This window comes from Malus domestica, chromosome 15 (genome assembly GCF_042453785.1).
Source record: "Malus domestica chromosome 15, GDT2T_hap1".
Classification (NCBI taxonomy): domain Eukaryota; kingdom Viridiplantae; phylum Streptophyta; class Magnoliopsida; order Rosales; family Rosaceae; genus Malus; species Malus domestica.
The window spans coordinates 41,707,286-41,724,102 of NC_091675.1; the positions used below are offsets into that span (position 1 = coordinate 41,707,286).

Sequence of the window (16,817 nt, forward strand, 5' to 3'; positions counted from 1 at the left end):
CACTCGTGTAACTAATTCAATTTAATTATCATCATTTTATTGATTAAAAAATTCATTTCATTATAAATTAAATCCGAAACCTGCACGACAAACAAATGAAATGTTTTTTTTTCCTTGATAAAGCTGGATATATTAACCAGGAAGAAAGAAAGTCAAAAGGGAACTGCAAACACATCACAAAAAAAATAAGGACAGGGCATACAAGATGCCTCCAAACATGGCACCAGCGTTGACCCTCCCCCATGAGCCAAAAACAAACTACGAAGGACATGGTAGCCCGTCCTTGTTCAAGATTCTTACAAACGAAGATGGGGGTCTTTCGACCCAAACTGAGTCGCTCATCTCCGTAGATTGGAACGACGCCACGAAATCCGCTGCTTTATTCCTTGATCTTGGAACCCAAGACCAGGTGCATATGGGTAATGAATTACTGACATTCATTATCCGAGACAAAATGGGGCATGTCTCCCAATGAGCAGTTTCCATATTATCCAACAAGCAAGTGATTATATGTTTGCAATAAGATTCCATTACTACCTGGGATGGATTATTCTGTTAGGCAAGCAAGCATCCTTCTAGAATCCCCATTACCTCAGCTGCATACACACTTTGCGTAGCAATATCCTTCCTTCTTACAGCCAGACACCAACCCAAATGATCCATCATCACCACCCCCAACAACTCCACGCCCATAACCGGTCTTCCAACTAGTATCGACATCTATTTTTAATAAGATTGTTGGTGTTCCGGGGTCCAAAAGTGAGGGGCTGAAGAGATATGGGCCAGAGCTTTAGCCTTCAGAAACAACTCCACTTCACCAACAATAGCATGAATAGTCCAGATAGGGGATGGAGACTTTCGATTGAAAATTGTCTTGCAGCGATCTTTCCATATATGCCAGCAAGTAAAAGTCATAATTGTAAATAGAAACTTCTTGTCAGTCGAGTTCCTCGAACACTCCCTAGAAACCATGAGTAACCAGGCATCAAGAGTTGTCACAGCCATCTGATCCACCTTATAGTTTAACGGACCTCCAAACCAAAACCGAATCATTTATGGGCAAAGAAGGAGAACATGCTCTACTGATTCCTCTTGTTCATTGGATAATGGACAAATGCAATGTTTTAAAGTGAATCAAGTAATGTAGATATGTTCAAGCCATGTGAATTCTCAATAGTTCCCGAAAAAAGTGATCAATTTTCGATCAGCCAGTAAGTATGTGTTAGTCTGACGTTATTCCACGTGGTGCGCATGCTTCAGGGGGAGTCGAACATATTTAGGGGGTGTAGTCAATTTGGATTTCAGAGGATTTTAATGGATTTTGTTTAGATGATAGATTTTAAAAGATTTTAATGGACTTTACAATTCCATATGGATTTTGACAGATTTGTGTAGATTTCTATTATAGATTTGTATGGATTTGTATGGATTCTTTCTTGGATTTCCTAGGATTTAAAAAAAATTAGAAATCACATGCAAAGTTGTGGGATCATTTTTAACGAAATCCTTTGGCTAAGATTAACCTCTCAAATTCTCTGCAATTGAAGCCCTAATTGTTATGTGTATTATACTACACCGTTTGAAATCACAGTCCTCAGTCCAAGGACTAGTTAATTGCATATTTTCATACTTTAGTAATAACACAAATTAATAACGTTTAGAATGTATACAAATTGGAGGAATTGATCCAACCCAAGCCAAAGAATATGTGTTTCAAGAGTGTCGTTGATTGGTTTTAATAATGAATGGTGACATTTCAAAGGCACCAAAGCAGAATTGAACAAGCTATCTTCTGCAAATAAAAGTACAACAGAGATAAGAAGTAGTTAAAGGGAAAGAAAGCGTCAACAAAGGAATTTACGTGAGATGTTTGGGCAGTCGGGAAGAAAGAAAAAATATGTTGGTGGTGTTGGGGCATCTTCTCATGCCTGCAAAGATTTCACGATCAGCCATGGAAGTCAAAGACGATTGACTTCATAGCAGGTCCTCTCAAATGGAAAAGAATGTTCCTCTGGCGTGAAAAGAAATCTAAGGGGTAAGGGTTGGATTCTTGATAGCATTTGGTATTTATACCACACACCCTCAAATCCATTAAAATTCATCACTCATCAAAATCCTAGCAAATCCTTGGTAATTTCATTATACCTAGACATCTGCAGACTTATTTAAAATCCTAATCAACTATCCCTGGATTTCAATGTATTCTTTAAAATCCTCTAAAATCCTAATTTGATGACACTTTGATTTCAAAATCTTTTAAAATCTACTTTTAGAATCCTAATTGAATACACCCAGATTTTAAAATTCATTAAAATGCTATCAAATTTTAATTTGACTACCCCTAAATCCTTCTTCCTTCCCCTTCTTCCTTCTTCTTCCTTCTCCTTCTTATTCTTCTTCTTCTTCCTCCGAAATCTGGGGAAGTTTGTTTTTTTTTTTTCTTTCTTTCTTCTTCTTCCTCCTTCTTCTTCTTCTTCTTCCTCAAAAAAAAAAAAAAACACTTTTATCTTTTCTTCCTCTTCTTCTTCTTCTTCTTTCTCTTTCCTCCTTCCTTCTTCTTCTTCTTCTTCTTCTTCCTCCGAATCTGCCCAGATTCAATTTTTTTTTTTTCTTCCTCCTTCTTCTCCTTCTTCCTTCCCCTTCTTCATTCTTCTTCTTCTTCCTCCGAATTTGGGGGAAGATGAAAGTGTTTTTTTTTTTTTTTTTTTTGAGGAAGAAGATGAAGAAGAAGAAGAAAGAAAAAAAAAAAAAACATTCCCCAAATTTCGGAGGAAGAAGAAGGAAGAAGAAGGAAGAAAGGGAAAGGAAGGAGGAAGGAAGGAAGAAGCAAAAAAAAAAATAAAAATAAATAAAAAGCAGAAAGTTGCAGTCGAAGGAAGAAGAAGAAGAAGGAAGAAGAAGAAAAGAAAAGAAAGAAAAAAGAAAAAAAAAAAAAAAAACGTGGATGACACGTGGCGCTCACTCAGTGCGCCACGTCACAGTTAACGAAAAACTTAACAGTTTGACTAATGGATGTATGAGACTGTCCCAAAATTTACACTTTAGGTATGACTCTGAGACGAAAAAAACTTGATGTACTAAATGTTGAAAACCACGAAACATTAGGGTAGTAAACAGTCTTTTACCCAATAATTAACCTACTAAATAAATCAAGAATAAGTAAATAAAGCGATTAAGAAGGTACCGAAAGTTACATTCATTGAAAAATCGTAATGAAAAGTAAGGAATTGCAGATATAGGGATTTAATTGTGAAGATAGAACTAATTTATTAGTTTTAGCATAAAAAATATTATTTATTACCTATCTTCTACTAAATATAATGAAATAATAACATGTGTTGGAATTGAGTGGGCTATATAGGCTACATGCATTGCTGTTAAAGTATGAGCTTAAAAAAAAGATAGTGATATTCATACACCCTTATTATTTTTTTGTTATTAATCTTCCTCAATTCATTTGACGCAAATGCCGAACATCGAGAGGGATGCGTGAGAAATAGAAATGAGTGTGTAAATAGTACTATACTTACAAAAAAAAAAAACCTCCTTAGGCTACAACCCACCTTAGCCTTGTGGGTGGCTCCGCCTGTGAGCACTGTGTCAAATAAGTTGAATAAGTTTTTACTAATCACGCTTGTAATTCATGATAGAGAAATAACTTTTACACTTAAACTTTATTGTACCACACTTCATCTTGCTCTTGTTTCGTAAATCCAATAACGTCTAAGAAAAAAAAAAGTACTTTGAAAAACAAAGAAAAATAAGTGCGGTAATCATTTTTCTTTGTAATAAAGATTTTATGGTCTTTTGATTTTGTTGTATCCGAATTTTATAAGGGGGCGTTTGTTTGTCCTCATTAAGTGGGACTGGACTGGACTGGACTAGCTGTTAGTCCAATATTGTATTTGTTCCATGCTGGGACTAACATTAATGAGACTAAAGGGGACTAGTATGGACAAAACCCTTCACTAAAAGGTCTTAACGAGACCCCACAATAACCATGGGACTAGCTAAGACTATCCTCTCTCGTCCTCGTCATGCTCAACAACCACTCCTGATAGACTCCTCGTCATCTCCGGTCACCTAGATCATAATAAAATATAAATAATTTATATATTAAATAATATAATATTAGAATTTGTTATTATCCAGCTTTTTAGTCCAACACTACACCAAACGCTTCACTAAGTTAGTCCAGCTTAGTTTAGTCTAAACCAGTCCAGCTTAGTCCTTGAAGCTAGTCCAGTCCGAAATAAATCGGCGCAACAAACGCCCCCTAAGGGGTTTATTGATAAGAAAAATAATGGCAATGATAGGAACGAAAGTCAAATGTCACTGATGCATAAACTTACACATTATATATTGCCTAAAGTTAGATTCTACTTTGATGATTGTTATTTATTGATGTCTTTATATTAGCGATATAATCAAACACAAGACATCGAATACAAATTTAAAAATATTATTCATTATTTAACCTACGAATCTTTGGTTGATGTATAACGGGGGTCATAGAAACAATCTTCTTAAAACTAAATTCAAGTCCTTGATCTTTGTGAAATCGAAAAAAAGATTTAACGTTTTTTCTTTCAAGAACGGAAAATTAGGGAAATCGTTTTGGTCGTAGTTATCTCAGTTTAGAAAATATATTGTTCTAATGATCAATATTATATTTGTGTAGTAATTTTTACATTTTTAGTTTCTCATTCAGCAAGATTGATATTTTATTGAGGTAGCTTTCTCATTTGTATTAAGCATGCTTTATGCCTTCTTAGGTTAGTAGAGCATCCCGCTCTTAATGATTAGTCTCCAAAGGAAATGTCAAATTATAAAAGTCATATTTCAATTAATGGTTGATGTGACAGTCTGAAGTTTTATATCAAATTTTGTACTTTTTCAACCGAAATATCAAATATTATTTTATTATTTAAATAGAGTTTTAAATGCATGTAATAATTTCAAAAATATTGAAATAAAATTTTGGGTAAAAGACTGTTTACTACCCTCATGTTTTGTGGTTTTCAACATTTAGTACATCATGTTTTTTTCGTCTCAGAGTCATACCTAAAGTGTAAATTTTGGGACAGTCTCATACATCCATTAGTCAAACTGTTAAGTTTTTCGTTAACTGTGACGTGGCGCACTGAGTGGTCGCCACGTGTCATCCACGTTTTTTTTTTTTTTTTTCTCTTTTCTTTTTTTTTCTTTTCTTCTTCTTCCTCCGACTGCAACTTTCTGTTTTTTTTTTTTTTTTTGCTTCTTCCTTTTCCTTCTTCCTTCCTTCCTCCTTCCTTTCCCTTTCTTCCTTCTTCTTCCTTCTTCTTCCTCCGAAATCTGGGGAATTTTTTTTTTTTTTTTTTCTTTCTTCTTCTTCCTTCTTCTTCCTTCTCCTTCTTCTTCTTCTTCTTCTTCCTCCGAAATCTGGGGAAGTTTGTTTTTTTTTTTTTTCTTTCTTTCTTCTTCTTCCTCCTTCTTCTTCTTCTTCTTCCTCAAAAAAAAAAAAAAACACTTTTATCTTTTCTTCCTCTTCTTCTTCTTCTTCTTTCTCTTTCCTCCTTCCTTCTTCTTCTTCTTCTTCTTCCTCCGAATCTGCCCAGATTCAATTTTTTTTTTTTCTTCCTCCTTCTTCTCCTTCTTCCTTCCCCTTCTTCGTTCTTCTTCTTCTTCTTCTTCCTCCGAATTTGGGGGAAGATGAAAGTGTTTTTTTTTTTTTGAGGAAGAAGATGAAGAAGAAGAAGAAAGAAAAAAAAAAAAAAAAAAAAACATTCCCCAAATTTCGGAGGAAGAAGAAGGAAGAAGAAGGAAGGAAGAAGCAAAAAAAAAAAAAAAAGCAGAAAGTTGCAGTCGGAGGAAGAAGAAGAAGAAAGAAGAAGAAGAAAAGAAAAGAAAGAAAAAAGGAAAAAGAAAAAAGAAAAAAAAAACGTGGATGACACGTGGCGCCCACTCAGTGCGCCACGTCACAGTTAACGAAAAACTTAACAGTTTGACTAACGGATGTATGAGACTGTCCCAAAATTTACACTTTAGGTATGACTCTGAGACGAAAAAAACTTGATGTATTAAATGTTGAAAACCACGAAACATTAGGGTAGTAAACAGTCTTTTACCCTAAAATTTTTATTGGTTGAAATGTTAGTGGAATTAGAGATTTTGACCTCTTAATTTGAAGGATTATGGAAGTGAATAGAGGAAATAGATCATCTCTAGATTTTTTCCCCCAAGGCCCAGAGATCAAATGATATGAGTTTTAAAAATTTGATCAAACGGTTAAAAATTATTATAACTTTTAAATTGTTTTACTAATTTTTCTGTTTTTTCTCCCTTAAATCAAATTTTAAAAGCGCATATTACTTGATTCCTGGATTTTGGAGAAGGATCTCTTCTGTGAATGGATGGCGATTAACGCGGGAATCTCGTCAATGGGATTAAGATGGCCAATGCCTATTGAATGTGGTGGGGTCCAACTATCCAAGTTTACTATCCTCGTAGTGGGCCTACTAAAATAAAGTTGACTAATCGTATGGTGGGGATCTCACATTAGAATTGACCTCATTGAGTTAGTGGTCCCATGTGGTGAGGTGTCCTTTTTCTCAAAGGTTTAGCCCAAACTAGTTGGTCAGAAACTAGCCCAATTCGTCAATAATTAAAATAAAAACAAATAAAATTGGTCTGGTTACTCAGTACTACGATTCGGTAATATTTTTCTTTACATGTAAGTGAAAGGTCTTAGGTTTGAATCTTATGAATGACGAATTCGATACCAAATTAGGTTAACCATTATGTGACTTAGTCAAATTCTTCTTGCTTAAAAAAAAAAAAAGATCTGTATTTTGGATGGAAGAAAACTAAAAGTGGAAGGTGGGAGTGGTTTTTACATGGATAATCCTCCTTCCCTACTACTTAAACAAGAACGTCCTTTTAGGATTTTTTTTTCATGTCCCTTTCAACACCAACCAACCATCACCTTTATAGCTCCATTTCTTTTGGATTTTGGAAAGCAATTTGTGTTTTCTCAAAACAAAAAAACCTACTTGGAATAAACACTTGTTCACATGATTATTGATAAAGTTTTAGAACGCTGATTGGCTCCTTATCTATAAAGATCTTTCATGCTTGTTTGATTGTATGCACATTGCAAATCGGTTGGAAAAATTGGATGGGCTCTAGGTGGCCTAGGCGGTGCTAGGCGGTTTTTTTTTTTAATGAAATTAAAATAAAAAATAAAAAAATCCTATCTAAGTCTAAGTGGTTTAAAATTGTGAACTTGTTATACATGTGTCTTCATACAATACTCCTCACTATGGTTATATGACATATATGCTTAATGTGTTTTTAAATTTTGGACTTGGTGGATACTCTTTTTGCATTTTATCATTTTTTTTATTATCTTATCCATGGATTTCATACAAGTATAATTTTTTGTAAGTATCAATATGCACTTATTTACAAGATATACAAGAAATTTACTTAAATTCTCTTAGGCCGCATAGGCACTAGGTATTAACCCGCTGTCCGACTAGCGCTTAACGATTTTTGGAATCTTGACTTTTATACGCATGTACAAAAATACTCATTCACAGCCCAAAAAGAAAAAGTTACGCAGTCTCAAATTACAATTTGTCTGTAAAAAACACAACCGACTCATTGTGGATAATACCACAACTATTTTTTCAAACTTCTATCCAAACCTCTTTCACACTCAATTCCTCACACGCTTGTAATGTGACTAGTATGATAAGTGCAACAAATTTTCCGAAAATACTTAGGTTTGGGACCCACTACTGTTGAGAGTATTCTACATTTAGAGATGGAAGTGTTGCTTTAGATCCACGAGAATCCTCGTTGGATTCGTTTATCGTATATCGTACGGTTAAAAATTATTGTAAATTTTTATATTTAAAATTGAATATAAATAATACTTGATAAAAATTGATCGCACAATATACAATAAACAAATGTAATTAAAAAATTTCTAAAATCCTCACAAAAAGAATCCAAAATAATCCTCACACGCTTTAGATACATAAACTAATTATCTTGAGTTTCTCCACTCATTGTGAATTGAATTTGAATTTGACCATCACGTTGTAACAACTGTATTTCACCCCCACTTACCCTGTGAAAAGTTGCGTCCTGTGTCGGTTTGCTTTCGGTCTTAACGAAATCCATAGCCTATGATGATACCATGTCGTGTGACAGGGTAATTTACCGAAAGCTATAATGATTATTATATGTGTGTGAATTATGAAAGGGTAATTTGAGTTTCCAAAATTAGCAGAATAAGTGTAAAGTTATTGGTAAGGCTTTAAGTAGTAATATTTAGCGGAAGAGGATCTCTTTAAATTCTCTTTGTAAGGATTTTAGGAATCATTTCATCATATGTATTTATCGTATATTATATTATCAGTTTTTGTCAAATATTCAATTTTAAATAAAAAAATTTAAAAATAATTTCTAACCATAGAATAAAAAATGAATGAACACAATAAAGTGATTCTTGGAATCATCAGAAAAAGAATCTGAATATGATCATATTCCATATTTAGCGTGTATTTTACTCTACTCTCTTAATTTTGGACAAGGATTGTCTGCCCTCCCACTTCCGATGCCCTCCCGTGCCCTCCTGTTTGTGTGGTCACGGTTAAACCACGTCAACATTTTATATTACTATTTATTTTTGTTTTATTATCTCTATAAAAAAAATTATATAAAATATTGACGTGATTTAACTGTAACCATACAAAATAGGAGTGGCACAGGAGGACATCGAAAGTGAGAGCACAAACAATCCTTATCCCTTAATTTTAGCTGCTTTTGAACATGTTCCGGTGGAAAAGGGATGATTAGAATGATTCTGCTCACCAAACCAAGAAGCCCCAAATTCACACCCCTCAAAATTTGCTTTTTGGCTTTTCCCTCCACATTTTAACGATTTGATTTTTTATGCAAATTTGACCAATACGGATGCAATGCGCGTTCACGAAGGTCAAAATCCCTGGCCATTCAGTGTAAAATAAAAGAAAATCGCACGGACTTTTGATTCACAATTCCGGCGTAGAATTTTTGACATGTCTCCCCCTACAAATTTAATTACACACGCATAGCGTGTGGACATATGACTAGTTGTTTGCTAACCATCTGGATCGAAATTGACAATAGTTTGTTAGAATATGTTGTTTCTCCACCAGCTGAAAACCAATCCAGTCAAAAACCAATTCTTCTAGCAAATGATACTTTATTGCAAGGACGGAAATAATAATACTTATGTATTTTGATGTGGATTTGATCCCCACTGATCTCCCTTCCTTCTAACATTTAACAATTTAACGCACTAATACTGTCTTTTATTTTATAAAAAGAAAAGAAAAAAAGAGAACCAATTCTTCTTAAAACCAGGAGTTTAATTTATGATATTGTGTTTGCATCACTTGTGGAAACGCACTGCTCTTACATATGGAGATGGATGCGTTTTCACATCTTTTTAACTGTAAATGGCTGGGGAGATTTTGATATGTATATGAATGGTAATCAATTAAATAATCCAAATTTGAAATCAGAATCTTGATTTTGATTTCGATTCAGAATTAATAAACATGTTTAAATTGTTTCTTAATAATAGTGTTTCTATTTTTGTTGGAGAATATCAACATTGTTATATAAAGTCTGTGTGGAAGGTGCTTCGAAGCTTGTCATATAGATGGAATCAAAGGATTTTTTACAACTTCTTGGCGATTGAGAAACATTAGTGAAGATATTTTTACTTTCGATTTCATATTTTAGAGCTATGTCTACATGATATACGATTAATGGACATAATTTTAAAATTATCAAAATTCTCACAAAAAAGATCGATGCTCATTCTTTATTGACGGATGCAATCACTACTACACGATAAACTGGAATAGTTAATTACCAAGAAAAGGAAGAAAATAGTGGAATTGGATCCTCATCGAGGCAAACCCTCGGAATCCTCTTGACCCTCTAACTTTGATCAAACGGCTACAATTATTATAATTTTAAATGAATCCTTATATTTGTAGTTGTTAAATCAAAATCCAACAGTTGTGTTAGAGAGTTAAAGATGAGAGTTTGCCTAGGAAAGGACCCAATTCCAAAATAGTAAATACCCACTTTGTTCGCGGTAAACTGTAATGAAGTCAAGTTCTGTATCCAGTGTGGCGCGTTCCACCTTGTGTCCTCCCTCTCTAAAATTTATTTCCTTTCAGACACTTTCTCTCCCCCCTCTCGCTCTCATCCAAATCTGAAATTCCACGAACAAAACGAGAAAAAGCACCCTGCTCCCTTACCCCTCTCCCTCTGTTCTTCGCAACCTCCAATCCCTCTCATTTCCACGCCCTATTTTGTTTTCTTATGTACACAATTGAATTAATTTAATCAAAATTTAAATTTAAAGAAAATTTAAATTTAAAGAAAATTAAATTAAAAATCTGTTTGTATTGTATCTGCCGCCTGACTGCCTGCCTGCTCCTTTCTCTCTCAAACTCTCAGAGAGGAGAGAGAGAGACTCGTCTCTCTGAGCCTCTGTCCCCTCCTCGCATGGACAGTCATTACTCATCCCCATCGATCTCAACGGTCAGATTTGCTTCCCACCCCTTCACTTATTTTTATGCACCAAATCTCACTACCCCCTCCTCTGGCTCTGTCTAAATCGATCGCGTTAGATGTATTTCTATTTCTAGATCTATAGGTCTGTGTATGTATGTGTGTAAATGCATGTTTGTGCTGCTCACCTTGTAGTTTCTGCTCTAGGGTTTCCATTAAAATCTCGAATTTTCATTTGGGTTCCGTTAAAATCTGGAATTTTGATCTTCGTCTGAATCCGATTTTGCTTTCTCTGTCTCTGTGACCCGGTTAGATCGTAGTCGGATCTGCGGTGGTTGTTCACGATGCTTCGTTTGTACGGACAGGCATGGAGGAGGACGCCATGAGGAGGAAGACCAGGTCCCTTAGGCGCAGAGTTGGTGGTGGCGGTGAGTGGCATTGGCTTGTAATTTTGGGCTCTCTCCAGGGGTTACTTGCCGGATGACATGGGCTGCGGTGGCTCCAAGGTCGATGACTTGCCGCTAGTCACGCTTTGCAGGGAGCGGAAGGACTTCATCAAAAAGGCGTTGGACCAGCGCTACGCTCTCGCCGCAGCCCACCTCTCCTACTTCCAATCGCTCCAGCAAATCGGCGACGCCCTGTGCAAGTTCGTCGACGAAGACCTCATTATCTCCGGCGCCGGCGGGTCGTCTTCGCCGCCGGGATCTCCAGTTCTCACGTTACCCTCCGACGAAGGCAAGCCCAGGAAAAGGAAACCCCGTACAAACGACTCGTCGTCTACGTCGATTTCGCACTCTGTTTCCGCTGATTCGCCGAAAGCGGACGACATTGACGACTCGCACATACATTTGTCGTCTGGGTCCGAGTCAGAATCCGAGTTGGACTTGTCGTCGGGTCACATTCACATCGAGGACAGCCCGGAGCAAGAGGTACCCTCTTCTTCTTCCTCCTATCGTTACCCTTCGAATTACCCTTCGAATTACCCTCCGAATTACCCTTCGAATTACCCCCCGAATTACCCTTCGAATTACCCTCCGAATTCACATATGTATTATATGAGAAGGACAGAGACGCCGATGCAGACGGTGTATTACGAAGAGCCGGAGAGATATCCGACCCAAAATGGTCCTTATCTGGATCCTTATCCGGGTTATTCGGGTTTTCAGCCGTATGGCGGTGGTGGGTTTTTCGGGTACCAAATGGGGTCACCGGTGAATAGTGAAAATCCTTACAATAGACGGCCGCCGAGCCCACCATCACCGGCCCGTCCTCCACCTGCACCGCCTTCGCCTCCGACAACCTCCACTTGGGATTTCCTGAATGTGTTTGAAACTTATGATAATACTGGTTACCCGGGTTCCTATCCGAAGGCTAGATACGGGTACGGGTCCACGACGAGCAGTCCGGACTCGAAGGAGGTGAGGGAGAGAGAGGGAATTCCTGATTTGGAGGATGAGACAGAGCAGGAAGTGTTGAAAGAGGTTCACAAGGAGAAGCGGAAGGCGAATGAGGAAGGTAATGTGAATAGGAATAGGAATCGAAATTCGGGTGAAGGGACTTCAAGGGCTGTGCCATTGAAGCAGCCAAGCAGTTCGGGGAGTTCAGGGACTGTGCCATTGCATAGCAGTGAAAGTTCACACTCTGGGCATGGAAAGGAGATAAAGAGCAGTCCTGATACAATTGGATCCAAAAACTCTGAAGAGGAATTGGTGAAGAAAAAGAGGGTGAGTTTTGAGTTTGAGGTTGAGGTTGAAGCAGCATCGACGCACGATGTTGGATCTTCTAAAGGGAGTAGCTTAACTACATTGTCAGTCCACGGTACAAGGGATCTTCAGGAGGTTGTGAAGGAAATCAGGGATGAGTTCGAGACTGCGTCTACTTATGGGAAAGAGGTTGCCATGCTGCTTGAGGTGGGCAAGTTGCCTTATCAGCCTAGAGGAGCTGCACTTAAAGGTAGGAGTCTAATCCCTAGTTGTCTTGGTACTTTATCATACATATCCTCATTCTGTAGATTGCTTCCACCATATTGTCCGACCACATTTAAAAGTGAAGTTTTTGTCTGTTGTTGGGAATCTAAGCTGTGCGCTGTATATGCATTACATCCCAGCTCCATTGTAACAAGGGCTTACTTTCTCTGAACTAAAATGCATACTTATCGACCCAAGTAGCATAAAATACTTAAGTGTTGTGCCTTATAGACTCACATGAACCATGTACCATGAGTAGATGAGAAATTAGGATTTTAGTGCGAACACTGAATAAAGTTCGCATAATTAACAAGATGATTTCAGAATTATTTTTCTTCCATGTTTTTATTAGAAGCTCTGGTTGAGCAATGTGGATACAATATTGCTCTACTTTTTCTTGCATTTCCTTTTCTGTATACTCAGTTGTTAAGCATTAGATATGGCTTTGTAATTGAACTTGTCCAAGTCTTGACACTGAAAAAAAGTAATAGTCCCTCCCTTGTTCATGTTTGCTTTAAATTAGAAACCAGCATGTTACGCAATAAATTTTTTGGAGATAGCTGTGAAACATTTGTCACTGGAGAATTAATCTGCAGGAGCCGTGTTGACTATTATATTTTATGGTGGTCTAACTGATTGAAGTTTTATCAGAGATACACTCTGATCATTATATGTACACATGCTGAAAAGGTTTTACTTCTGAGGAACTTCTCATGCTTGAATTTGTTTTGATAATTACTTGGCTTCGGATTCCTTTTACACATTGCAAAGCTTCCTCATACTGCAATGACCAAAAACTTAAAAGTCCAAGTTACACCTGAATGTTTTGAAAAAATATATATATATATAAATCTCACTGTTTCGACTGTAGAATGCTTGTAGGATTGATAATCAAATTCTGTTATAGTCTAATACTTTTGATTGGGATCCTTATGAAGAAGCATTATTGCTGCTGTTTCATTAAAACTTATGCATGTCTATGCAGTGGTCTTCTCAAGGATCCTTTACCTTGTAGCACCTTCCATGCTGTCTTCACCCCCTTCATCCAGGCCACCAGTAAAATTAAGTTCTAAGACCGTGAAATTGGCAAAAGCTTACCAGGGAGAACCGGGAAAAGATATCAAGAAGCCTGGAAACCTCTCATCAACTTTGGAGAAACTTTATGCATGGGAGAAAAAATTGTACAAGGAAGTTAAGGTGAGAGAATCTAAATTATGGACGTCATGCAGCTCATAATTACTACTATGATGACACTTAAAGACTAAAGTCCTTGTTAGCTCACAGTCACCAAATCCTTTTATTGCAGCAGGTTGCAAAAATTATTTCATTCCCTCTGATTTAATGCATTTGCACTCATAGAAGGACCTGAATTTCTATATTATAGTTTTTTTTTTCCTGTACTAGCTTCGATTTGATGTGTCAATCATCACTTTATTTGTTCTTCAAGTGGCTTGGAGCTTGCTCCTGTTGACATCTGTTTAATATGTATTCGTGTTGCACTAATTTTAGGACGAAGAAAAGCTACGGGTTGACTATGAAAAGAAGTGCAAGAAATTGAAAAATCTAGATAATCATGGAGCTGAGTCTGCTAAGATTGATGCCACCCAGGCTTCTGTACGGAAGTTGCTAACCAAAATTAATGTTTGTATCAGAGCTGTTGATACCATATCGAGGAGGATACATAAGTTGAGGGATGAAGAATTGCTTCCCCAAGTCACGGAATTGATTCATGGGTAACAAATCTCTTCAACTTCTTTCAGCAACAGCTTATCACTTTGGGTCACAACAATATTTGCATTGGTTCACTTTTATTGTTGGATGAATTAATCTGAATTATGTCCTGCCTTTTTTTTCTTTCATTTCATTGCTTTTTTATTTGTATAGAATTTGTATATATGAGGTTATAAGGTCATTGTGTTAGAGATTATTTCCCAATAGTTAAATCAATAAGTTGGTAGTGGTTCGTATTGAGCCCCCCCACCAGCTCAACGGTGATGACTTTTGCTTTCTATTGGGTCACTTTCCCTCATGCATGACCCCTTAAGACTATTGGTGACAATTTTGGTAGGGGGATTCGTAAAAAGTATGATTCCTGAACTTGTATGTAAAGATGCTTAAACTTTCCTACCGACAATCCATCAGTACATCGAGGGATAGATTATGGTGTGCTACAGGGAATCCATCAGTACATCGAGGGATACATTATGGTGTGCTACAGGGAATCCTAGCCCTTCTACATTTTCTTTCCATTATTTTTGCCCTCCTGCCAAACATAGGTTATTTACTGGTGATGTTATATCTATTACTTGCAGGGACTTGACTTTATATGTTAATATTTTACGTTCTAAGTTTATTTTTTTAACTCACCGGGGATCTTTTGTTAATATTAGTATCTTTTTATCTGCAGGGACGTTACATGTTATATCCATTACTTGCAGGGAACTTTATATGTTTATATGTTAATATTTTTACGTTCTAAGTTTATTTTTAACTCACCGGGGATCTTTTGTTAATATTAGTATCTTTTTATCTGCAGATTGATAAGAATGTGGAAATCCATGCTTAAATGCCACCAGAAACAGTTCCAAGCTATTATGGAGAGCAAAATTCGATCTCTTAAGGTGAGCACTGGCCTTCGAAAAGATTCCGGTTTGAAAGCTACTCTTGAACTTGAAATGGAGCTTCTGAGCTGGTGCGCCTCCTTTAACAATTGGGTCAGCACCCAAAAGTCCTATGTGGAGTCCTTAAATGGGTGGCTTTCAAGGTGCATTAATCAGGAACCTGAAGAAACTACCGATGGAGTTGCCCCTTTCTCCCCAAGCCGGATGGGAGCTCCACCCATTTTTGTAGTTTGTAATGATTGGTGCCAAGCAATGGAAAGGATTTCCGAAAAGGGGGTGGCAGGTGCGATGCAAGATTTTGCTTCAACCTTACACAAGTTATGGGAAAGGCAGGACGAGGAGCAACGTCAGAGGATCAAAGCTGAGTATGTCTCCAAGAATTTGGAGAGCCAACTCAGAAAATTGCGTATGGAGAGAGCGAAGAGAGACCATGACCATGATGCATCAACAGACAAAAGCGCTCTGTCAAAGTCTCCTTCAGATAGTGGAGTTTCACCACTAGATGATCTGAAGGTGGATTTGGATTCAATGAAGAAGAGATTAGCCGAGGAGAGAGCGAGGCATCAGGAGGCCATCAAATTAGTTAATCACGCAGCTTCCAATAGTTTGCAAGGTGGTTTGGTCCCAATTTTTGAAACTTTAAGTAGTTTCACTTCAGAGGCTCTGAAAGTTAACGAGCAAGTCAGACTTCAAGATGCCAGAGGCTCATAGCGAATGTAAAAATATATTTATACAAGTCGGACGTGCGATCCGTGGAGTAGCTAGAGCCCGTCTCTATGTGTACAGTCGTTTCTTGAGATCGCATACATTTAGAAATGGTAGGTTAGCAGATAAAGAAAAGGGAACTATATGAAACTTTAGGCATGACAGAGCCTCGAGATGGTATTTAGAAAGGTTGATAGACAGTAGAAGTAGAGTTGATCCCTTTGGGTTGCCTGGAAGTTGATGCATTCTCATCTCGACTAGGAGAAATTTTTTGGTCTGGCGGATGTACTGCATCAGCGTCGCCTCCACACAAACATTGGGGGTGAGGACCTTAATATCGGAGGGTTCCGTTCTTTAAGTGGTCTGACTGGTGACGTGGTCCAGGCAGAAAGCCAAGAATGCGTCCTTGACTTGATATCTGGTACTGCACAACCCCTCTATCAGATGGCAAATTTGTACAGAAAATTCATTTATTGGGTTTATTGGTTTTTAGGTGTATATATTGCCTGTTGTTGGAATGTGTAGGATGTCAGCTTAGAGAAACTGCAAGTCTTTGAATGAGCTATCCCATCACCAAAGTGATTTGTCTTTTCTTGTACTGTCTGGATCTCTCTTATGCTTCATCACCTTGCATTAATTCAAGTGCATGGTGCCCGTTAGAGTTGTATTGTGTCTGAACGTGAGCGATTTCCGACTATCGATGCATGTGGGCAGGGGTGGATGGAAGTAGGGACCAAGGTGGTCTTGGGACCATATGAGTTCGGAAAATATACATGTGAAGATTTTTTGATGACTCTTTGACATGTTGTATTAACAACACTTAACAATATTTCTCTATCACTCATTACATTGTTTAGGCATATGTCGATATATGTTGACATGTGCATAACAAGCTTACCAAGTGAATAAACTACATGCTTCGGGCTCTTTTCTTATAGAAAAACCTAGTATTTAACACTGG

At 37.2% G+C, this 16,817-nt stretch overlaps 1 protein-coding gene across 2 annotated transcripts; it reads left to right on the top strand.

Moving 5' to 3' along the window:
- The first annotated feature begins 10,150 nt into the window (after nt 1-10,150).
- On the top strand, nt 10,151-16,448 carry LOC103425208 (protein ALTERED PHOSPHATE STARVATION RESPONSE 1). Of its 2 annotated transcripts, none has more exons than XM_008363290.4 (5): nt 10,151-10,593; nt 10,877-12,516; nt 13,516-13,727; nt 14,040-14,263; nt 15,067-16,448. In XM_008363290.4, exons 2-5 carry the CDS (start codon nt 11,049-11,051, stop codon nt 15,860-15,862), a joined length of 2,700 nt encoding a protein of 899 aa, XP_008361512.3. In that variant the 5' UTR covers nt 10,151-10,593; nt 10,877-11,048; the 3' UTR covers nt 15,863-16,448. The 2 variants fall into 2 exon arrangements, with proteins under 2 accessions (XP_008361512.3, XP_008361513.3); XM_008363291.4 differs by having other exon boundaries at nt 10,193-10,593; nt 10,929-12,516.
- The last annotated feature ends 369 nt before the right edge of the window (nt 16,449-16,817 follow it).

Excerpts from the sequence above, each read along its gene's own strand:
- LOC103425208 (XM_008363290.4), top strand. The coding sequence starts at position 11,049 with ATGGGCTGCGGTGGCTCCAAGGTCGATGACTTGCCGCTAGTCACGCTT. Across the intron at positions 13,728-14,039 it reads AATTGTACAAGGAAGTTAAG|GACGAAGAAAAGCTACGGGT; the intron begins GTGAGAGAATCT and ends CACTAATTTTAG. Across the intron at positions 14,264-15,066 it reads GTCACGGAATTGATTCATGG|ATTGATAAGAATGTGGAAAT; the intron begins GTAACAAATCTC and ends TTTTATCTGCAG.